General features: G+C 33.5%; 2 protein-coding genes and 1 long non-coding RNA gene across 3 annotated transcripts in view; 2 read left to right on the top strand and 1 right to left on the bottom strand.

The window, feature by feature from the left end:
- Nucleotides 1–8,658, top strand: part of LOC139513665 (telomere-associated protein RIF1-like) — a 55,197-nt gene extending 46,539 nt beyond the window's left edge. The window contains exons 32-33 of the mRNA XM_071302360.1: nt 888–1,084; nt 7,720–8,658. Of these exons, the coding sequence (XP_071158461.1) occupies nt 888–1,084; nt 7,720–8,588 (1,066 nt within the window). The 3' untranslated portion in view covers nt 8,589–8,658. The remainder of the gene's footprint in view (nt 1–887; nt 1,085–7,719) is intronic.
- Nucleotides 8,659–10,194: 1,536 nt separating this feature from the next.
- On the bottom strand, nt 10,195–10,701 carry LOC139511120 (uncharacterized). The gene has a single exon (XM_071297693.1). The coding sequence runs from the start codon at nt 10,699–10,701 to the stop codon at nt 10,195–10,197; it is 507 nt and encodes a 168-aa protein (XP_071153794.1).
- Nucleotides 10,702–14,243: 3,542 nt separating this feature from the next.
- LOC139513664 (uncharacterized) lies at nt 14,244–16,132 on the top strand. The gene is made up of 2 exons (XR_011662495.1): nt 14,244–14,741; nt 15,404–16,132. It is a non-coding gene; the product is annotated as an uncharacterized lncRNA (long non-coding RNA).
- The last annotated feature ends 9,870 nt before the right edge of the window (nt 16,133–26,002 follow it).

Genomic DNA, 26,002 nt, shown 5'->3' with positions numbered 1-26,002 from the left:
AAAATTAAAATTTATAAATTATTTTATTAATTTAGACCTCCTTTCAAGGATTAAATTGAAGTTTATATATTAAATTTGTTTATAATTGGTTAGAAGTCAACATACAATATGTGCAACTAGGCTAATAGTCTAGCTTCTGCTAGCTTCATATATAATTTTTCTACCATTTAATATATAAGTAGAATTATGCAAACAGACTTAAGGAAAAGGCATGTAAGTCATGTAAGTTCATACAAATATGACACTTTTTCTAGACAATCCAGATCTTGCAAAATACATCGCTAAAAATTGTAACCTTTAATTTTGTTGTTGTGCAGTAAAAACCCATATGGGAACTTTCAAAAGTTGGCAGGTATGTAACAAGTCTTACTATTTTTATGCTCCATTTATGGGCAATATGTTTTCTAGTCTGTCCGTCCGTCCTGCTTCTGGTTATAAAGTTTATGGTCGAGGTAGTTTTTGATGAAGTTGAAATCCAATCAACTTGAAACTTAGTACACATGTGTTCCTCTTGATATGATCTTCTTAATTACTGCCAAATTAAAGATTTTACCTAATTTTCATAGTCAACTGAACATAGAAAATGATTGTACGGATGGGAAATCCATGTACTTATGACCTTTTCTTGTTTGCAGAAAAAAAATACATTTTAACGATAATGGAACAAAGCAGCCTGGGTAAGTGGGGCTGCTTTTATGGTAATTCAAGTTACCTTTTATTCACCTTCTTCCACTTCAGAGCTATCAGCTCTTTGATTTGTGTATGGCAAGCTGGGAAGGGGGTGGTTTGGTTTTTTAACCATAGAAAAAAAATACATTTCACACGCTTAACGACCACAGAAGCTAATTCATTAAATAAAAGATGTTGCATATATTTTATTTGTTCAGGGCAAGAGGACTGGGACAACTAGTTAAAGCAAGGAATATTCACACTATAGGAGATTTATCATCATTGACAGAAAAACAAGTAGATGAATTACCAATCAGATCACCTAAAGTATCTGTGGTACGGAAGGTTCTCAGAAAGTATGAAGAACAAACAGGTGCTAAACAGACTAAAACTGTTTCCACTCAGGAAAAACAAGGTAACTACACATTTTAAGTTGCATGAGATAATTGTACAAGTATCTTCCAGCAAAACAAGTTTCAATATGAAAAGGAATAAGGGCTATTCCAGAAAAAAATGTATGGGGGGGTTGGGAGGCATTTTTTGTCGGCACCCGCCACCCAGACAATTGTAATTGAGAATTATAGTGCATTATAGTGTGAAAAGTTGCTCTGATACCCATCACCCATGTATTATTAATACAATGTGCCTTCCAACCCCCCCATACATTTTTTTCTGGAATAGCCCTAAGATAGAAACCATTCCATATCCCACCATTTTTTTTTTAAATGGATACATCTCCTACGTATATGAACATGTACTTACTTTTATTTTCCAACTTAATTTTGTGGAATATTTTACTATTTTTCATTGTTTAGCATTATCATTTCAAAAACCGGCAATGTTTGTTATATTATTTACTGTTTTGTTGAAACATAATTTATTTGCTGAATTAAAGCAAAATGAATTAGACACAAGAAATCATACAAATGAATTTATCTCCATAATACAATATAAAATTACAATAATAGTATAACATAATGGACATGCATATAAAGCAAACAGTTTATAGAAAATAATACTAGCTTTCATAGGTAAAAAGAGGAGAGAGAGAAAAAGAAAGTTTGAAATGTCATATAATTCTGTGACGATGACGTGTGTATTGATGATGATGACAGTCTTCACGCTTAACCACAAGTCCTATGGCATTGACTTGTAAAATTGCTTTCGGGCTTTTAAAGTTCTTCTTTACAAGCCAACATAATCCAACTAAAATTTTAAAAAAATTAAGCTTCTGGCTTGTTGACTCAAAAGTTAAGTGTGAAGACTGTGACGATGATGTTCCGTGCCAGTAACAATAACGCTTTATCAAGGCATAAGAAATCTGTTTGACCTTTTTATGAAATTTTGTGAACATGTTTGAAAATTTAGATAAAAAAGGTCCAAGTATCGGCAAATTAATAGTTTTGTATCTAAAACAGAGTTTTCGGATAGACAGTTAAGATTATTGAATAAGGTTTTTCTACATGATGTGTATTTCCAGTTTGTTGGACAAACAAAAAAGTAATGGTAGACATCCTCAATATCTGACCCACAATGACAAGAAGGATCATTTATAGTATAAGCTCTAAATAGGTCATTGTTGAAGAATGAAGCAGAACATTGCAATTGCGTTAAGATAATATTCAGTTTCCTTGAATATAAAAACGTTTCAATTTTACTTAATGGACTGTTGTTTTTTAATTCTTTCTTAAATTTAGAAATAGAGTGGACACTGATTTACTGTAATTCATGTTCAGATGTAATTAATCTATAGAATCATTGTCATCTTGACCTCTCATTTCACATTTGGATCCATTTGATTTTGATTTGATTTGATTTTAAACATATTTTATTCATTAAGATATGAAAAGGATTGAGCAACAGGCACAGCCTATAAAAGCTCTCTCCATATTACATGTTCAAGGTATAATTCAATTATAACAACTGTATTAAAATAATGCAATATACATGTAGTGGAACATGCATGCTACTTATGAGCACACACGAGCAAATATATGTTTACAGTGTTACTTACTAAATGCAAAGTATATTTAAGTATATAGGCAATTACTCATCATGTATTTAAGAACCTTGAAACATGTAAATATCCTTTATAAGTCATTAGAAATATATATATATGGCTTGAAAGAGACACTAAGCTTGCTTAGTGGATTAAATGAATTAATGTTTAAGTGGAGGAAAAAAAAATAAAAAATAAAACTAAATGAAACAAAAAATAAGTTAGTTTCAAACAAAACGTTGAGTGTCACTGATATATTTATGAACAGATTTAAAAATAGCAATATTCATATCATATGAAAATAATCTGTTTCCAAAAAGTAATAATTCAATATTTATATCAACATTATCAGCAATGGAGTTAATGGAATCAAGAAGGATCTGTCTTACATCATTGTACTTAGGGCAAATGAAAAAGAAATGTTTGTTATCCTCAACAGGGTGATTACAGTTTGCACAAAAAGTGTTCTCGGATAAGAATTGATTAAACAGATGAGATTTTAGGTTGCTAGCATTATTTCTGAGTTGACAATGACTTATATTAAGTTTCCTTATCCCATAGTTGAAGGGTTTAAATATATCATCAGTCCTATAAAACTGTTCCAGTCCACTTCTAAATATACCCAAACTTGGGGATTTTTGTAAACTCAAAGGAAGACTGTTCCAAAGTCTTATAGTGGAAGGAATGAAACTATTGAAATAAGAGCTAGTTCTAGCAAGCGGCGGATGAAAAGTGTTATTTTCATTCCTCAAAGTATAAGGGGTTTGTCTGGGAAGATATGGCTGGACTAACTCATATAAGTATGCAGGTGTCATCCCATTTAATATTTTATAGAATAGTACAAGCTTATGTTTGTTACGTCTATTCTCCAGAGTTTCTAAACCTAATTCAATATAAAGTTTTTGTCTGGAGGAATTACGTCGTAAACCTGTAATTATTCTAGCGGCTTCTATCTGAATATTTTCAAGAAGCTCAGACTCGTGCTGGGAGCAATTGCCCCATACAACATCCCCATACTCTAATATAGGTCTAACAAAAGCATAATAAATACGTATAAGTGAACTCCTATCTAATAAATGCTTAACTTGACGAAGCACGGATAGACGAGAGCATGCTTTTTTATAAATAATATCAATATGTGAGTTCCATGAAGCTGATGACTGAAATGTTATCCCAAGATGACAGTGAATATTTATTTTCTCTACCTCTTCCCCATTTATCCCAAAAAATACAGGTGGGTGTTCCCTTTCCCTTCTTGTAAATACAATATTTTTGGTTTTCTTAGAGTTAAATTGAACAGCCCATGATTTTGCCCAATTTGAGATAACATCCAAGTCATCAGTCAAAGAAGCAGCTGCTACAGCAGGATCATCATCTACTATAACAAATAAAGAGGTGTCATCTGCAAAAAGTCTAATATCATTAGAAATGTCATTTACTATATCATTTATATAAATAAGAAACAGAAAGGGTCCTAAAACTGATCCCTGGGGGACACCTGCATGTATACTTTTTAGAGTTGAAGAAAAACCTTCTGAAACGACCTTTTGTTGACGATCTGAAAGATAGCTTTCTATCCAAGATAAGAGCTGATCATTTATGCCAGATTGTTTAAGTTTAAATAAAAGTCCTTTATGCCAAACTTTATCGAAAGCTCTAGATACATCACAAAATACAAACCTTACATCCCTCCCACTATCCATATTACTAATAATTTTATGATATATTTCAATTAACTGATTAACAGTAGAGTCACCTGGCTGGAATCCAGATTGAAACTTTGACAAAAGGTTGTTACTTCTCATATAATTATATAAATGTTTAAATAGAACTTTTTCCATAATCTTACAAACAATACTAGTAACAGATATTGGACGATAGTTTAGAGCTGAATGTGGACTACCTTTTCCTTTAAAAATAGGATTAACATGTGCAATTTTCCATAACAGTGGAACCTGTTTGACTGATAGAGACATATTAAATAACTTAGTTAATGGTTTAGAAATAAAGCTAGCAACCTCTTTTAAAATTCTAGGACTGATACCGTCAGGTCCAGCTGGTTTGTTAACATTCAAGATTTTTAACTGATCTAAAATTTCTTTCTCAGTGATGACAAATTTATTTAAATGACATGGAGGAGGCTCGTTATTATCCGGAATTTCTGGTTCTGTATCAATATTAGCTATATTAGCAAAATGATTGTTCAGGATCTCTGATTTGTCCAATGGATGAATAAAAATTTGGCCATCATGTTCCAAAAAAGGGGGGGACTCTCTATTTTTAGTAAAATTTGATACAGACTTGGCAATGCGCCACCATTTACCAGGAGGAATATTTTTGTCAATAAGTTGAGATGTCAGTTTGCACTTATAATCTTCTTTTGCCTTTCTAACTAAGCTGATAATTTCATTACGAATTTCTCTAAATTTTTTCCAGTGATCTGGATTATTTGAAGTTTTCGCTTTGTGGTGAATTCTATTACGATGTCTTATCTTGTTTCTTATTAAGTTGTTCATAAAAGGTTTATCATTTGGTCTTACTGTAATAGTTTTAGTAGGTATATATCTATTTACAGTACTTTCTAATGTTCTGACAAAGTTCATATAAACATCATTTATATTATTTGAATTAAAAACAACATCATCCCAGTCAGTATCATTCAACTGGTTTTTAAGACCTTCATAATCTGCACGCTTAAAATCACGAATTTGTCTTTTAAACGAGTGTTGTTTAAAAGTTTTAAATGAAATTTCGACTGAAACAGGAGAATGAGAACTGCATATCGGTGTAAGAACAGTTACTGATTTAATTAAGTTCTTGCGATTAGTCACACATAAATCAATACAAGTTCCAGTTTGGGTTGTAAAGTTGGTAGGCTCCCAAACAACATTTTCTAAGTTTAAACGGTTAAGTAACTTTTTAAAAGAGTTACTTGTGTTTGACATCATATCACAATTGAAATCACCACAAAGGAAAATTGGCAAATTACAATCAAGTGCTTTATCTACTGACTCAATAAATAAGTCCCATATATTAGAATTAGAGTTAGGAGGCCGGTATAAAACACCAACTAAAAATTTTTCATTACTATAATTCCTCACTTCAACCCAAAGCAACTCAAGATTGCTTACAGATATGTCATTCTGTATAATAAAATGTAGACTATTTTTCACATAAATGGTCACGCCTCCACCATGTCTATTTCTATCTAACCTTATAGGCTTATGAAACCCATTTAATTTAATTTGGTCATCGGTAATTGACTTGTCAAGATGAGATTCTGATATACAAATAATGTCATACTCATGTAGTTCATTGTTAATGAGATCTAACTTAGGAAGTAAGCTACACACATTATTGTGTACTATTTTCAAATTCTTTTTGTTACTCTGATCTGGACCTGGATTTTGCTCAATTCCAGCAACCAGTAACAAAAACTGTATAATATTACTGAGGAAAAAAACATTTTTTATGATTATAGGGAGGATTATTTTGTGATTAATATTATAGTTTACAAATTTACAGATTAATGTTAAAAACATTGATCAGTCAAAACTATCAAAACTTATAATGAATATATAGTGAAACATAAGCACATGATGTACACTTTGGACAGACCTTCGAAACCAAAAGCTGGCATATGCATTGATTAACAGGACACTCAAAACTAGACGAAATAAAGTACAACACAAAACATACATGTACATAACATATATACAATAGGAAAACATTGATAAATAACAAATGTTAACGATATCAATTATCACTTATATTGTGATACTGTTGATTTTTTTTAGCAAGGTCTGTGTTCATGCAATAATCTTTGTTTTACAGTTACAAAGATGTGGGCAGTAATTGTAAATTGTGAGACTGTGAAATGTAGAAAACAAAACAAAACAAAAGAAAAATAAATAAAAGTAGGATACTATTTAGCTTGCATTTCAGACAAAATTGAATAATGCGCAGTGATATTGACTAGACTAATCTATAGAATATGCTAGACAGAAATTTGTAAACTCGACTTAAATTTCAATTTACGAGTGTAGAAGTGAGAAACATATTTATATTCTCTATGTTTAAGATTCTGGTAATACTATAGTTATGATAATAAATGTATGGGACACCCTTTACTATTGCAACCATTTGTCAGTTGTTTTTGTGTAAATCTCATGTGTAAAACTAGTTACCTATGGATATAAATAATAAAAATTTTATGTTTACAAATCTGCAAGCAAACCGGAAATATGAATTTTCAAAGATTAAACCAAATACGTAGGAAACGTATATTTTCCGGAAAATAAGTATGAAATAAAAATACTTTTGAGTGGTATGAGAGACAAAGAGACAGAATGTCAACCCAAGGTTCACATTTGTGATATAAACAAAAAATAATGATAAATGAACAGGAATTATATAAAAACACATATTTGAAACAAATATTGAAAGCATGTTATTGTTCAAAGTGATCCATTTCTTTGTTATTAGTAAAATGTCAACAAGATGTTATCTAAATAATCATTGTGAGGTGTGCATGTCAACTTGTTGTTACAACTTACCTTAATATCATTTACCTAGTTCATTGATCAACATAACCTTTTTATGTTCATGTCATTATCTAAAATACTTTGAATAAAAGGTCATTTATTTATTTATATTTGTCCATAGAAGGTGTGCATGTATGTACTGACAGGGGGCACCTGACTTTGACTTTAATTGCATGTTTAATGATCATTATTTTTTTTGCATTTTCTCATTACTGGTCAAAAGAATGGGTGTAATAAATGCCTTATATGGTTATCCAGAAATTACTTCATTATCGAATTTATGACATTTCTTTGACATATAATTCAGTCATAATTAGTAAAGCTGGCTAGACATTGTGCTTGCTTATGTTTCAATATTATATTAATATATTTAAAGCAAAGGTTTTTTGAAGGGTAAAAACTTGCTTGAAGTTCCTCACTTCTATGTTATTTGGTCTCTGGTAGATAGTTGTCTCATTTGCAATGAAACTACCCTTTCTTATTTTTCTACTGGTTTTTTTTTCTCAGGAAATGCTAAAGAGGAACAGAAGGTAGATAAAGCAGATATTCAGGACTTAACAACAGATTTACCAAAAAATCAGACTGAAACCAAAGTTTCAGAAGCAGATTTACAAAACAATAAGGCTGACAGCAAAGTTTCAACACCTGATTTACAAAGAACACAAGCTGACAGCAAAGTTTCAACAGCAGATTTAAAAAACAATATGGCTGACACCAAAATTTCAACACCCGATTTACAAAGAACACAAGCTGACAGCAAAGTTTCAACATCAGATTTACGAAGAACACAAGCTGACAGCAAAGTTTCAACACCAGATTTACAAAGAACACAAGCTGACAGCAAAGTTTCAACAGCAGATTTAAAAAACAATATGGCTGACAACAAAGGTTCAACATCAGATTTACAAAACATGCAAGCTGACGGTGGAGTTTCAATAGCAGAAATACCTATTGAACTAAAAGATGATAAATCTACAGTGGATAATGCAGACAGTATAACTGGTGACAAATCAGTATCTAATCTGAATAAAGCAGACATTGAAATTCAAACTATTTTACATACTAGTGATCATACATTACCCACCACAGATGACATGGAAACAATGGTGTCAGATCCCGTTACAGCAGAAACAATGGTGTCAGTTCCAGTTACAGCAGGCACATCTAGTGGACTGAAAACTGATCCAGAACAAAAATCTGTTGACAAAATTTCTATGATGTCAACATTACAAAGTTTAGTTGAACAGTGTAAAACTGAGAACATGAAGGACTTGAAAACTCAGGATATATTTAGAATTCATCAACATTTATCAGAATTAACTTCATCTGTCGTAGATACATTAAAACAACGATGCCATTCTCCAACCGAAAAGTAAATTATTACACTAATATATATATACATATGTCTTTATCATGTTTTAAAATAATAATATCTATTTTCTTTTATTCTTCTTGTAATGTGATTTAATTAAGAAACGATGTATCTCAGGCTTTGATATTACTATATCAGAAGTATCTTAATGGCACCAGTTCTAGAGAGCTAGATTGTTTTGTGCTACTTCAGCTAAAAGATTTTATTAGTGAGTGAAATGATTTTCAGAATCAAAATAGCATTTAAGACAAGTCTGTGTAATTTTAACACACCAATACCTTCATGGCTTCATAAAAAACTCTGAATACAAGTCTAAAGAATATTTGTTTTTCATTGAACATTGGTATGATTGCCAATGAGACAACAATCCACCAAAGTTCAAAATAAGTGGAAGTAATCAATTATAGGAAACCGTAAGGTCGGATATAAAAGGCCCATACTTGAAAAATATGAAACAATTCAATTGAGAAAACTAATAGACTAATTTATTACAAAACAGTTCACAAAAAACAAATATGACAGACATTAACCAACAACAACAACAGAACTACAGGCTCCTCACAGGTACCCATGAAATCAACAAAAAAATTGTACCACAGAGTAATAATGGAACCCCAGTAAAATCATAGGACAAGAACACAGTAGCTGCAAGACATTTTGGTGAAAGTAGAGTACAGTAAAATGTTATCAAGAGTCAAATAACATTAATCTTCAAACCATTTACTAGTACAAAAATCCATTGACCTAATATGGTAAATCTTCATTTTATGTTGATCTTCAGACTACCTTAAACCAACCTAGACAAAATGTGACAGGAATAATGTTTATTGTTCAGTACTTAGAATTTTTTTGTAATTTTAATTTCTCTCCGATTATGAGTAATAGGATAACTTTATTTGGTATGTGCGTACCTTGCAAGGTCCTCATTCACTTCAGACAGTTTTCACATGTTCTCGACCTCATTTCATGGATCAGTGAACGCAGTTAAGGTTTGGTGGTCAAGTCCATAACTCAAATACTACAGGCAATAGGTACCGTAGTATAGTTGGTGTATGAAAGGATTGTAAGGTGTACATGTCCAACTGGCAGCTTGTCATCTAACCTTGACCTTATTTTCATGGTTCAATGGTTAAAGTTTTTGTGTTTTGGTCCGATTTTCTGATACTATACAATAGGTCTACTATATTTGGTGTACGGAATGGTTGTAAGGTATACATTCAAATGGCAGGTATGACCTTAACCTCAATGTTTAGGTTTTCTTTGTAGGTCCTGTTTCTTAGAAACTAAAAGCAATAGGTCAACTCTATTTAGTGTATTGAATGATTGTAAGGTGTACATGTACTTCTCCTTCTGTTTATATGACCTTGAGTCCTTGACCTCATTTTCTGGGATCATGTTAAGTTTATGTGATAGTTGTAGTAAAGCTTTATCTTTAGGACTATAAAAAAATATCAATGGTTAGTAAAGAAGGCGAGGTATTTCAGGGTGTGCACTCTTGACTCACAAATGGTAAGTGTAAAAAACTATATATGGTCCATTCTTTTCGTTTGATGTTGGTAAACATATTATAACCGGAGAATTACTCCGTTAATACCTTAAATACAGTGTTTTCACTGCTCAGTTGGATCCCCTCTCCTCGACTGTTTCGGCGCTGTCAACGACAATCTCCAGGGGGTGCGCCGGCTGAGTTCATCAGGCTCATCTAGGAACCAGCTAGCTCTTCCACTGCTCTTCCTCCATACCCATCTAGAAGCTTCCTCTGCCTGTCTTCCAACTTTTCCTACCAAGCTTCTTACTGGCCCAGTTAGTCCTAGGGACCCCAAGGCTCTCCAAAAAGTTTGAGAAACAAAGCCTCTACATCCTACCTCCACTGGAAAATACCATATGCCCCAATTCTTTTCTTGGATGTCTGTTACCAATTCCTGGTACTTCGCTAGTTTTCTCTTATGGGCTTCTTCCAGTCTTGATTTCCATGGCACTGTCAGCTCTACAAGTATGACATGTCTGCTGATTCTGGACCACAGCACAATGTCTGGTCTGATGGTTGTTGTTAAAAGGCATGCCTCGTTAAAATCTCTTTTGGGAAGATGGTCTTTTCCCCCAACGTCTGCTTGCATCTCCTAAGTCATTTGCTGTTGCTAGGATATGACTGGCTTTGCTGTATGTGTTTTTGAATGACTCTCCACCTCCCTTGAAGTTGATGAACTTTGGTCCCTTCTCCATCTTAGTCTTCTTCCTCCTCTACATTTGTGTCCAAGACTGCTGCCATCTCTCGAAGGACCTGGTCATGGCGCCATGTATATTTGCCATCCTTCAGAGCTGTCCTGCAAGATGACAAAATATGGTCTAGATTTGCTGGCTTACCACACAACTTACAACTAGGGTCTTCAATCAGTTTCCATATTGTTTGGTTTGAGGGTGTTGGTAGTGCGTAGTATACTGATATAAGAAGGAAACTTATTGTCCGTCCATTCTCCCCAGCGCGTTCCAACTGATCTTTCTTTGTCTTGCCATCTCCGATTTCATATATTGTCCTTGTTGTTTCATACTGACGGCTCTAACTTGTCGATCTTCCTCTTCCCCACGACGAACTTCTTGCTGAACAAGTTCCCTTCTATGTCTTGCGTCTGCTGACTGCCATAATGGTTGCTGAATGTTGCCAAAACCAAGTCTTACTGATATAACCACTCACACTATGTCTCGATGTCTCAATGGGCTCTCTGCATCTTCAACAGCGCTCTTGGTCACCCTTTTCCTTCCTGTCCTGACCTCAACATTTGCCTCTTTCACTTTGTCGTCCCTTAATATCATGACGTCTGGTTTTGTTGACATTAAACTCCTCTGTAATAGAAACCAGTGGTAGTTGAAGTTTTGAACTGGTGCTGTACAAACCAATGCTGCTAAAACTCTAAACTCTAAAACTTATATATTATAAGATGAATATAGGTTGTCTACTATGGTACAATATACTGACGTTGAAATGTAGCTCTAAAATGTGCAAGTGTACCATTATACTTTTTAATAATGTGGTGGGTTTTTTTTGGAGTAAAAATGAATGAACTGAGTTGTTATCTTGCTTTCACCTCGTTTTCATAATGAGGTCAAATTCTTTCCACTATAATGTGATGAGTCTGATACATTTGGTTCATCATGACATCATGTTCATTAACAAATGTTTTCGTGGTTAAAGTCATATATGTATGATCTATACAATGATTGTTATGTGTATTACCAATGTTATTTCACCTGATCGGGCGGAGCTTACGTTTTAATTTGCATAAGGACAGTATATTTGAAGATGTGTGTGATAAATTTGATTGCCGTTATAATTATTACTGATTTCTAATCAACTATCAGTGTCATCAAAGGAATTTACAAAACAATGACTGGACACTTCATTGATGAGTTTATCCTAAAACATCTATCAAAATTGTTAGCGGCAATAAGTGAAATTAGGCATTAAGCTTAAATCCTAGGCAATAAGCTAACGCCTAGGCAGTAAGTCTATTGCCTAAATGATGTTAGGCATTAGTCTTAAATCCTAGGTATTAAGCTTAAATCCTGAAAAATATGTGCAGGCATTAAGCTTAATGCCTAAAACATAAATGCAAATAAATAAAAGACATTTATTCATTTAAATAACAATATATTTGTAAAATAATAACATTATGAGAACTGGGGCCTGTTTATCGAAACTGTCCTAAGATCGATCCTATAAGATATTCCTAGGACAGAAATTATGATAAAATTAGGAACGACTTACGACATGTCTCAGCATGCACTTTGAAGCTATCTGATGATTATCTTAGCTAGGATGTCCTAACCGTGTATTGACGTAAAAAAAATAGCAAATGAAAAAAATTAATATTGTATCAAATTTAACCAACAACTTTAATTTAAAAACCGACTAATTATCAGAAAATAAATATTAGTTTTAAATTATAATAATTTGTACATTGTAAACTATATGAAACAAAACATAAGTAAATAATGTAACTACGTTTTATATTAGAATTGAACAAACTAACTGCAAATAGTTAAAATTTTACATATAATCAGTAAAATCATGCTTTCAGGGAGCTGAAATGGAAGTGTCACAACACTCCACAAGAGACTGGAAATAAAATCACTAATAAGATATGTTATCTATATTAAAATAATAATCTAAAAATATGAAAACTTGATAAAAAGTTGTGAAACTGTTAATAAAGAAAACTTACTTATCCTATAAAAAAAAATGAAAAATGGTGTGAGCAAGAAAAACACATTTTAATTTTGTCTACTTTTGACCAGTATAAATCAGCTCGACTACATTGAAGTGAAAAAATTTTCAAATAAATATTAAAATTAATTTAAAGAATCTCCCCCTTGTTTAATTGGATTATAACAATCACTTTTTTAAATCTTTTTAATATTTTGTAATATCACAAAAACATGAAAAAAGTATGTGTAAATTCTGTTTTTTAACTGCTAAAATTACTAAATAAACTTACTTAATTTGAAGATCTGTCAAATGAATGTATATTTACACATGATATATTAGAAATAAATTAAGTAACTCCTTTATATCAAGAATAAATCACCAAATATGCATTAATTCCAGATTTCACTTATTGCCTAAAATTATGTTCGGAAATAGGATGAATAATCATCATAAGATTTCAGGTAATAAGCTTAATGCCTGAAAATTTCAGGCAATAACTTAATGCCTAGGCGTTAGCTTATTGCCTAGGATTTAAGCTTAATGCCTAATTTCACTTATTGCCGCTAACATATAGATGGACTGGTTTATTGTGAGCGAATCGGTTAAACTCCGCCCAGTCAAGTGAAATAAATGGAGTAATAAAGATATATTTTTTTCAAAGAAGAGATATAACACATGTGTTTAAGCAATTTAGCAAGTCCTTTTATCTTCCGAAGACGTGAATACATTTAAAATTAATAATGTACATTTTACACTTTACATAGACTTCATGTACTAAAGTTGTATGTCAAACATGTGTGCTGAAAAGAGCCAATAAAAGATGAACATAACTTGCAATTTAATGGGATAGATTGGTCATATAACTTTGTTTTATGATTCATTAAGACATGTCAAGTTTCAGCAAGAGTCTACTGGAGTATAGAGATATGGTAATTCCGGAACTCCCATCTGACATGCGGTTCTTTATTAAGATATGATATGCTCTTTAAACCCATTTGGGCTATTCTAAGTATTGGAAATAACTTAAATTATCGCAATTTTACGAAATTTTTCATTGACCTTACTGACTGATAAGTTCCTTTCTCAGCACAGTAGATTGATATGAAAATTATCGCTAGAAACTTAGGGCACAAGAGCCGTTGTCAATGAAATTAACAATGTCGTCATAGGTAAAATAGCAATAAACAGGTTATCATTGGTCATCTCGACTTAATTGATTTTCTCTTTGAGATGACCAGCGATAATCTTTATTAATATTTTTAAAGTGAAATGTGCAAACATCATCATTGAAACGAACAACAGTTCAGTGATGAGTAAAGATTTAACTTCATTTATTACAAATTTACAAACCATAAAATCTTGCGTAAATTTTAACTGTAGTTCTCCAAAAAATCTATTAGTTTTTGTCTACATTTCCGGTGTAATGAATTGATTGATAACAGTCTAATAGCATGTGAACGCAGCATTTGTATTTGTAGTCTTATCTTTTTATTGATTACACTTTCAATATGAACGTTTTGGTGTCAGCTCTTTTGATGGGTTTCTCGATTACTGAAACTTTGGATATCAAGACTGAGATTGGCATTACTATTGTGTTAGACTTAGCTTGAAAAGATCGTAATCAGTACACGAAGTATCACGTTTCTAAGAATTGTTCACTGGAAAGGTACAGACTCAAATTAATTAGAATGTAAAACTTCAATAGTTATATTAGCTTGTTCTACTAGTTGAGTTGAAATTAAACCTGTAATCCAACTTATCCGAGATACAGTTGTACATTAACAGTACATAACAGTTGAAGTAATTACGTTAATTGGATATTGGAAAGGAAATATGTTTTGATGTTACTTTGTTATTGTACATTGTGACATTTGAATATACCTCTGTGTATTGTTATGTATATTATCTTAATTAAGATAGCTCCATTCAGGAATGAACATCGCAGTGTTGTAGGTAGGTTTATGTACTTACTTTTTTGTATTACCATTTAAAGATTTGTATTTATTCCAACACTTATCTATTTTTCTTTCGTCCTTTCTTGTTGTAATCCAAAATTGTATGTTTCGCCAGGTACTTTGAACAGACATTTTCAGTCATTTCCATGTGTGTCTCATGCAAAATGGCAAGTACATATGACGGTGAAAAACAACTTTTCGTCATAGTAATCGTGTTAACCAATGTATATACACATATATAATGATCGAAATTGTATCCGGTATACTAAAACAGCAAAGCGCTTACGATACCTTCTGATAGGTGGCAGTAATATAGTGCTGGCAAAACCTTCAAAGACATAATCCATCATTCACAATCAGAGACTAATAAATAACACGCAATTCCATTGGAGTGATAGCTGTTGCTGGTTAAACGTCAATTTGAGCATATCACGCCATGTTCGGGACGAGTTGATCAACACTTACATTACAATCAACCAGTATCAAATAAATTAATGTTGAAGAGTGCCATTTTTATTTCACGAAAAAATTGTCATAAATAAGATAACTCGTCAAAAACGACAACTCAGATGTGTACTGCCCTTAACAATTGAGAATTACCATGGGTTTTATAGTTATGAATTTCATATATATATTTGAATGTTTACTCTTTTATTTTAGATATCATAGTTCGAAGGAATGTTACTATTGGGTGTCAGTAATGCTATCTGACGCAGAGAACAGTGATAGTTTTTAGGAATGTTACTATTGTGGTTTACTGTGTCAATAATGCTGTCTGACGCGGAGAATAGTCAGCTTGTGAGTTCCAGCGTAAACAACTGCCATAATGGACTGTATCGTAAAATATTAATCACAAACGTTGCTGATTCTTCAACGGACATTCAGCAAACTAAATTAACAATTGATTTTGGAACAACGCGTTTATTTTATTGTTTCCACAAAAACTGTAATGTTTCCGCGGATTCCAAAATAAACTGGATTATACCAAATAAAGTTCCCCTAGTTACTAATGGTGACTCAAACTTTGGCGCTCATTTATCGAGTAATTTGACAGTGTTGACATTAAAGTATATCCAGGCAAGTTATAGTGGAACATATGGATGTTTTATATCCTCCAATGGTGAAATTTGTCACGCAATAAACTTTTTAGTTGTTGTTTCAGACCATCGCAAGCTAAGCATAAAACAGCGTCTTCTGATTGCCTTGATATCTTGCGTATTTACAGTACTTTTGCTTTTTCTTGGACGGAAAGTATATTTTGTTTTCTTCTCCAAACAAAAACCTTTTGTTATGCCAACAGAAAATACAGAAGTACAAAGGTATTGAGAACGTTAACTTCTAAATAGTATTGAAATGACAGACTTAACAATTAAACTGTTTTGAAGCTTTGGTATTTGTTATAACACTGTTGAAAACCAGTATGTACTTTTGACCTCGTTTGTTCCTACATCATGCAGTAGCTTTACCTGCTTTGCACGTTGGGTTTTTAATGTTATTGAATAGTACATTTCCTGAGCCTTATAGCTACTTGAGTTTATATTACGTCCAAAATTCATCTATTACAGTGATGTGTTTCCTGAACACTGCTATAATACTAATGACTATTCATGTAGAAAGACTTTATTGATAATTTGCTCTCTATTCTTCTTCAGACACCATGTGCTATTTAACTGTCTCTGATATTGATTGTCCCAGGATATTGTTATTACCGTTGCAGGTGTCAGAATAAAAGCAAATGACTTTTAACAGAATGTGTTTGGCCGGGTTCAACCGTTGCTATCTCATTGACATACACTGAACATATCCCTTTATTCATACTGCCCACTTTCATTAAACCTTTTTTAAACTTCACCTTTAACTTATTTTACCTTTGTTTGTATTGATTCATTATCCTGTTATACTCATATAGCTAAGTGATCTGCCTTAGTAATAGTCATTTCCAGACACAACCCCCCTTAAATTCGCCGCCTCTGATCTGTCAACAGGTTCAGGGTCAATTTAATGATAGGATCCTTGCATTGGGATAGCTTACAAAATATAACAAATAAATCAAGGCTTCTCGGTAATTATATTGTATGTAATTATAAATGTGAGGTTGGCGAAGTTCTAAAAGGCATTTTATTCAAATCATAGAACTATGTAAAGAAAGGCAATAGTAATATACCGGTGTTCAAAGGTCATATATTGATTGAGAGAAAACAAATTCGGGTTACACCTAAAACCAAGAGAAACACATCAACTATAAGAGGAAAACAAAGGAACAACAGGAACACTGGAGTGCAACAAAAACAAACGCCAACATACATATAAACGAACTATATATAAACAGCTGCCATATTTCTGACTTGGTACAGGACATTTTAAGGAAAATGGGGATTGAACCTGGTTCAATGGTTAGAAAAACCTCCCACTTTATGACAATGCTAAAAAACATAGCTGAAATGGCAACACTACGTGACAGAAATACAGCACAAACACACGCTAGAACATTCGTCACAGAGAAACGTACAACGACAAACACAACATGACGCGCTTTTGTAACTTACATGCAACCTCTAGCATGCATTTACAAAGAGCGCTTCAAACAGAAAATGCCTATAATTATATTTTTTTCCCCAAACGGCATAACTGAGTTTAAAAAAATTCCTGAATTTGATGTATGTCACCAACACTCGAATACTTTAAGTTGTATCCCTTCACTAAAGCATCTGCAGAATCAACATACACCGCTACTTATATAAATACGACTTTTTTGCTGTTTCACAAAGTTGAGTAAATAATATGTATCATATGCTTGATTGGCGGCAATTTTATATAAAAAATAAGTTGAAACTTATTTGGAACTAACTATGTGTGTAGTGTAATTTGTTCTTAATGAATCACGTCCCTTTGGTTATTCTTTTAATTCAGTCGACGGTTTGGAATTTTTAAATACTTTTGTAGACGAAACGCGCGTCTGGCGTAAATACACAATTTAATCCTGGTATCTATGATGAGTTTATTTACATTACAATTCCACACAATCTTTACCCATACAATGTTAACCTTTTTGATTATATGGTCTTCGGGAAAATATAAGTGCGAATGTATTTGCTGTTACTCATGTAGCCTTGTAACTCCGTTGCTATAGATCGCAGTTTATGGTAAATATCTGCCTGTCTTAGTTTCATGTAATCGATTCATTTTACAACACTAACCATATTATCTTCGTGATATTTTTGCTTGAAAATATACAAATCTATCTACATAGATAGATCTATATATACTGTCTAAATTTACCCAAAAGAACTTATATACTTCACATAAATCTATTATATAAACAGCAATAATAATCCTTTCCTATATTAAGATATTTCCGTTTCGAACGTCAAACTCTATACAAAAAATATAGACAAAAAGGAAATTTTTTCGTTCACTATTTTTAATTTTCTTTGCCTTTGCATGGCTCCATCTGACAATGTTTACATTTCCTAGTTCGTCTCGCTATGCACTTAAATTATTAGTGCTGGAATTTTGGTTACCATAAATTACATTTAAAAAAAGGGATTTGGTATGATAACTAATGAAACCACTCTCCACCATAGCTCAAATGAAGTGGATATAAACCTTTTCTACATTCGTTAGTAATAAAATTAGTAGATTTAGCTAACAAAGTACTTTTATTTGAATAAAGTAACATTCATTTAAAGTGGAAACAAATATTTTAACGTTAATTAATCTATAATTGAAAATTGTTTGCTAGCCCCTCTCTGTGATCAATGTAAGATAACTCTGGTTAACTTCTCAACATTCTATCATTATGGGGAGATAATATAGTTGGGTTTTCATTTATAGTCTTTCAAAAAAGTTTTTCACTAAAGCATTTGGCATAAGTTTGAAGTTTTGGATAAAATGGTTGGCTATAGTGTTCTGTTTGAGTATTAAGGGGTGTTAAACTTCTTTCGTGTATTTGTCTTAGGGATCGAGTAATGCAGATAAATCAAGACAGAATGTATGCTTCATTTGTGTTCTGACGACGAAGACGGAATGTAGGATCGCTATGTCTCGCTTTTGTGACCAAAGTTGCAAGCTCGATAAAAATGAGATAGAATAACATCTTTTTAGAAAATTTTCCAAATGTTTTTGACACTCCAAAATGTCCCCTAGTGTTTAGGTTGTATAATATTTCATTAGTTTATGTACATGGTACACAACCATCTTCAATTTAAGTTCTTCTTTCTTGTATCTTCCCATCTTATATATAACATTTTATTGTGCAATAACAATTGGTCAAATTTGCTCCACAAGTCTTAAACCAACTCTTCCCCTCAACGTCAAGGAATTCTGGTCGTCTTTTCCCAATGTCTGGAAACTGTTATATGATGACTGGTATCTTAACGTTGATAGCGTATCAGTGATTCTAGAGTTACAACATGCTGTTCTAGAACCATCTGACGTATTCACCAATTCTAATGGTCTCCTAGTCGTATTATTCTGTGAATAACTAAATGACATATTTACAGCACAGGTAGCGATATTATTATCATCATTACCACACTTGTGACAAAGTATTCTAGACATTCCGTACGCATTTCTATGACGTTGAATTTCTCTGTGTTCTATAGAAAATTCATACTCGGATAACTGTGTGATCCAACGAGCAGTGTGTCCTTACGGTTCCTTCATAGAGGAAAAGCCATTCCAGTGCTTTGTGATCTGTGTATGCCCTAAATTTCTTGCCGTACAGATAATGACGACATTGTTTAATTAAAAAAAACTTTAATGTTGAAAGCTCTTTTCTCGTAGTACAGTAGTTCCTTTCCGATTTGCTCAATGTTCGACTCGAATAAGCTATGACGACTTCCTTTTAGTTCTAGATCAGTTAGAGGACAGCGCCTTTTCCCAAATCACTCACATGAGAAGCAAGTATGAACTCACAGTCACTGTGCTGAAAAGCTAAAATAGGTGCCGTCGTTAGTCTCCTCGTCCAAATAAATGGTGTTTTGTTGAGTGAGCTTGTATAATGTAGATGCAATATATTTTTTTCATACAAATCGCCTAGAATACGAGGTGAATCCTAAAATCTGCTGAACCTATGTTGCAGATTTCGGAGGGAAGGGTTCCAGTCCTTAACGGCTTTGGGTTTTGCTTCATCGGGTTCATTACCTTTTTCCGAAATAACATGACATAAACAATTAATTATGCCCCACCTACGATAGTAGAGGGGCATTATGTTTTCTGGTCTGTGCGTCCGTTCGTCCGTTCGTCCGTCCGTTCGTTCGTCCGTCCGTTCGTTCGTCCGTCCGTTCGTTCGTTCGTCCGTCTGTCCCGCTTCAGGTTAAAGTTTTTGGTCGAGGTAGCTTTTGATGAAGTTGAAGTCCAATCGACTTCAAACTTGGTTTACATGTTCCCTATGATATGATCTTTCTAATTTTAATGCCAAATTAGTGATTTAACCCCAATATCACGGTCCACTGAACATAGAAAATGATAGTACGAGTGGGGCATTCGTGTACTAAGGACACATTCTTGTTCTTGATTTAAAAAAATGACATTTGGAAAAGAAAAGAGGGACGAAAGATACCAAAGGGACAGTCAAACTCATAATTCTAAAACAAACTGACAACGCCATGGCTAAAAATAAAAAAGACAAACAGAAAAACAATAGTACACACGACACAACATAGAAAACTAAAGAATAAACAACACGAACCCCACCAAAAACTAGGGGTGATCTCAGGTGCTCCGGAAGGGTAAGCAGATCCTGCTCCACGTGTGGCACCCGTCGTGTTGCTTATGTGATTACAAATCCGGTAAATAGTCTAATTCGGTAGGTCATATTCATGAAATGGAAGGGGATTGTAGTTACGACGTAAGGAACATATCCGATATCATTTTTGAAACGGTTATTCCATAACGGTCAACCAACTCGTGATGGCGTCCGTAAAATTTACGAAGGGATGATTTCAACTTCACCATTTGGAATTCTTGGTTTAATAGCTTCCTTGTGAGCAGCAAACCTCTATCAAGAAAATCATGATAGGAAATGCAAGCACGGGAATATCGTATCAATTGGGAGATATATACCCCGTATGCAGGTGCTGCTGGAATGTTGCTACTTAGAAATGGAAAGTTCACAATTGGAAAGCTGAAATCATCTCTTTTGTCGTAAATTATTGTTTTCAACCGAACCTCATTGTCAATTTCTAGATGTAAGTCAAGATATGAAGCCGACTTAACTGTATCTGTAGTATCCTTTATCTCTAGTTCGATTGGATAGATGCGTTCCACATAGTCACCAAATTTTGAATAGTTTAGTGAAAGAACATCATCTATATAGCGGAAAGTAGAGTTAAAGGATATTGCTAACTTCTTATCTTTCTTCCTAAGAAGTTCCTGCATGAAGTCAGCCTCATAATAATAAAGAAACAAGTTGGTGAGATGAGTCTTATGTAGAGGAAACGTGCGTCTGTCGTAAATATAAAGTTTTAATCCTGGTATCTATGATGAGTTTATTTGACTTCAAGTGTGCCCTTCGAATTCTTTTGAATACCTCCTTGAGTCTGACTAAATGTTCATCAAAAAGGTGACTAAAGATGATAATGTCATCCAGGTAAACTAAGCACAGGTCCCACTGTAATCCCGCCAGAACTATTTCCATCAGTCTCTGGAATATGCTTGGTGCCCCACAGAGATCAAACGGTATGACATTAAACTCGCACAGTCCCCAGTTGGTTGTAAAAGAACTCTTCTCTCTGCTTAGAGCATCTAATTCTATCTGCTATTAACCACTAACAAAATCAAGAGAAGAGAATAATTTGGTCCCTGCAAGACAATCCAACGTCTAGTCTATCAGTGGTAATGGGTACGCATTCTTTTCAGTGACTGCATTTATCCGGCGATAATCAATACAAAACCTGGTACTACCATCCTTCTTAGGAACTCAAATCTCAAGAGTTGCCTAATGGCTACATGATGGCTGAATAATTTCTCCTTGTAACATGGTGTCGATGTGATCTTTGATTTCTTTTGTTTGTGTATAGGCACACTTCATATCCCTTGTCTCAGAGGACAACTACGCTCTCTTTCAATGTGGTGTTTCACTTATGAGGTTTGACAAAGATCAGCTGGTCCCTTTGAAAATAAATGTTCCTGTATTCCTCTAATAGGGAATTGGGTCTTTCTTTTTGTCTAAGATCTAATGCGATTAACATGAATATTATCAAATGTGTTCTTGCTCCCAGTAGAACTGTTTACCGCACAACAAACACCCATGTCTTTATCAAAGACCTCAACAATCGTGGAGAAAATCCCTTGTGTAGTATTTTTGTAGACTGTCACTTCTTCACTGGGAAAAGCTACCCTCAATGATACAGTAAAGTTTTGGAACGTTACAAGGCTTCGCGCTAACAGTACAGGTTTCTCATTTGTTTGCTTTAATTTTGATTCAATTATACCGACATAATTTGTCGTCATAATCTCTCCTCTGCCCTTAGCAAGAAATTTCCCGCCAATAATCTTTTCATGTCCATAGATATAGGAAGATGTGGTATGAGTGCCATTGAGACAACTACCAGCAGAAATCACTTCTGTTTTTGCAGATTTTATGATATCCGCAAGATTTGCGTTTCCTTTCTTTGATCAATTTTTTGTTGTTTTTGTTTTCAATGCCATAGTATCAAAGTCTATAATCAATTTATATGCCCTCATAAAATCAACCCCAAATATGGATTCCTGTGCCAGGTCCCTAGCTTCTTTCTAGCTGTATTTCCACTTCCTGTCCAATACAAATACTAAGTTGTGTTTTCTCTATTGGTGAAACGACCTTTTGATGTCCCTTGCTACTACCTGCTGCATGCTTGTACCTATCACTCGTGCACAAACTACTCCGTGTATAAACTGAACTGGTATCGACTCACATATCCACCTGTCTTCCTTCAATCTTCCCCGTGTAAACAATTGACAGTTCCATGCTAAAAGAGTCAGTTTCTTTCTTGTCTACATCCAAGGGATAAGTTCTACTAGGGTCCAATACTTTGGCTGATGTGCGACCCTTCACACCAGCCTCTTTTAGTTTCCTTAATTCTGGCTGTTGCTAACGTAACTAACACTATAACGTACCATAAAACATGTGTTTCTTTATTGAGGTTACATTTTGGAACTTATTTTTTTTTTTTAAATTTGATGAATAGTTTGTACGAGCAAAGGTTAAATCACTGAAATTTGGACGTTTTTGCATAATACGTAAATAGTTTGATATCAAACGTACCAGGATTATAATTTAGAACGCCAGACGCGCGTTTCGTGTACATAAGACTCATCAGTGACGCTCATATCAAAATATTTATAAAGCCAAACAAGCACAAAGTTGAAGAGCATTGAGGATTCAAAATTCCAAAAAGTTTACGGCTTAGGCTATGCCTGGGATAAGAAAATTCTTAGTTTTTCGAAAAATTCAAAATTTTGTAAACAGAAAATTTATAAAAATGAACACATTATTGATATTCATGTCAACACTTAAACGTTTTAGTGTTGACTACTGGGTTGGTGATACCCTCGGGGACGAAACGTTCACCAGTAGTGGCATCGACCCAGTGGTGTAAATAGTTATCAAAGGTACCAGGGTTATAATTTAGTACGCCAGACGCGCGTTTCGTCTACATAAGACTCATCAGTGACGCTCATATCAAAATATTTATAAAGCTATTGAAAGATTAAAAAAAAAATATATGAACTATCACCACCATCTTTACATAATTTAGTTGTACATACTGAAAGATTGTAAATATGATTTTAGATTTATATACTTAGAGTTCGAACATCAACCTACGGTTAGAACTTTTAAATATACAGTTGCTGTTTTATGGAACGATTTTCTTGATGATTTTAGAAAAATGCTAAATTCAGTTAGTTTAAATATATTTTAAAGTCATGGAATGGAAATGACTGTAAATTCACAGTTCGTGCATATTAATAATAAATGTATACCACATTGCCTCACATTCTCATTAAGAAAAAAATCACACACCTAATTAAATGGGCATTCAAAAAATCAGAATGTGAATATATATGTTCAAACTCATTTAGGTCATTTTTTAGTAGCAAGAAACAAAAATACTATGTTAATTGGACATGCTTTGATACTATATATGCCCTTGAATTTTTACTAGATAACATTTTTGTTCGCTTTGGGGATTCCGTATATCGTCAGATTATCGGAATTCCAATGGGGACTAACTGTGCACCACTTATTGCGGACCTGTTTTTGTATTGTTATGAGTTACAATTTATGACAAAAATAAGCAAAGACCCATCGAAACAACATCTGATAAACAAATTTAATAATACTTTTAGATATTTGGATGATATTTTGGCTCTCAATAATGACGACTTCAGTATGTATATTAATGAAATTTATCCTGTTGAACTTACTTTAAATAAAGCTAATACTAACAATGACCACTGCCCTTTTCTCGATCTTGATATCTATATCACTAATGGAAAGCTGAATACTAAAATTTATGATAAAAGGGATGATTTTTCATTTCCTATCGTTAATTATCTGTTTTTAGATGGTGACGTTCCCTTGTCACCATCTTACGGTGTTTATATATCTCAACTTGTACGATTCGCTCGTGTATGTAACAATGTTTTAGATTTTAACGAGAGAAATTTATGTATTACTGAAAAATTATTACACCAGGGTTTTCGATATCACAAACTAGTCAAAACGTTTACTAAATTTTATCATCGGTATAAAGACATCATTCGTAAATATAGCTCAACATGCAGACTTCTAATACGTTCAGGTATTTCACATCCAATTTTTTATGGAAATATTCTTTATAAAGCACAAAGGTGTGAGTATTCACCTCAGAAACTTACAAAACCTTTGAATAGACTTATTAAGAAGGGATATAATTACGATACTGTTGTCAAGTCATTAAAAATTGCATATTTTGGTGTTAATATTGAGTCACTGATAAGGTCTTTGCATCGGAACTAAACACATTTATTCTAAAAACAGTTGTTGGCATGACACGGGTTATGTTCTTCTCATATATGTTATGATGGTATGATACTAAACCCCTAACGGGAAGGATTGTGCCTGATGTTCATATGATGAAATCATAATCTTTCAGTCAGTTTAATTGAAGTCTGGAGCTGGCATGTCAGTTAACTGCTAGTAGTCTGTTGTTATTTATGTATTATTGTCATTTTGTTTATTTTCTTTGGTTACATCTTCTGACATCAGACTCGGACTTCTCTTGAACTGAATTTTAATGTGCGTATTGTTATGCGTTTACTTTTCTACATTGGTTAGAGGTATAGGGGGAGGGTTGAGATCTCATAAACATGTTTAACCCCGCCGCATTTTTGCGCCTGTCCCAAGTCAGGAGCCTCTGGCCTTTGTTAGTCTTGTATTATTTTAATTTTAGTTTCTTGTGTACAATTTGGAAACTAGTATGGCGTTCATTATCACTGGACTAGTATATATTTGTTTAGGGGCCAGCTGAAGGACGCCTCCGGGTGCGGGAATTTCTCGCTACATTGAAGACCTGTTGGTGACCTTCCGCTGTTGTTTTTTATTTGGTCGGGTTGTTGTCTCTTTGACACATTCCCCATTTCCATTCTCAATTTTATATGTTAAATCTTACATAGATCATAACCTTTGCTTTAAGGATATGATCTATGTAAGAAGGCGCTTTTTGTATAGCCTTCGACTTCTGTCGAAAAAGCGAGACATAGCGATCCTACATGCCGTTGTCGGCGTCGTCGTGGCCTGACGGCGGCGTTCACAAATATTCCATCGAACATACAAATATTCACTCTGTGGTTAAATTTTTTAGATTTTAAATGTCTTTCTTAAACTATTCCGGATTTGGAACACATTTGGAAAGAGTCTTGTTTATGATCCTAAGCTAGTATCTAGAAGGAAATTTGTTAAAGTTTTGTACCCGTTTTTACGCATTTTACTTATAAATGGACTTAGTTTTTCTTCCAGTTAACAAGATATACGGTCTGCAGTTAAAGTTTTTCAAACATTTATTAGATTCATAAACTTAGCTATCGTGGATTTTGACCAAACTTGGACAGAAGCTTCTTACAGCTTAGTCAAAAGATAGTGTCAATAGGAATATTTTTATTAATTTTTCCCTCATTTTTGTTGAGCCTGCGATTAACAGCAAAATTAGGCGAGACACTGGGTTCCGCGGAACCCTTACAATTCTTTTTGAATATTTTATGGTACCAGCTATCAAATCATGTTTTGATGTTATT

This window comes from Mytilus edulis, chromosome 2 (genome assembly GCF_963676685.1).
Source record: "Mytilus edulis chromosome 2, xbMytEdul2.2, whole genome shotgun sequence".
NCBI classification, from domain to species: domain Eukaryota; kingdom Metazoa; phylum Mollusca; class Bivalvia; order Mytilida; family Mytilidae; genus Mytilus; species Mytilus edulis.
This window is presented reverse-complemented; position numbering and strand designations above follow the sequence as displayed.

What these genes read in the sequence shown, in the direction of transcription:
- LOC139511120 (XM_071297693.1), bottom strand. Translation starts at nt 10,701, where the DNA reads ATGCAAGCAGACGTTGGGGGAAAAGACCATCTTCCCAAAAGAGATTTT.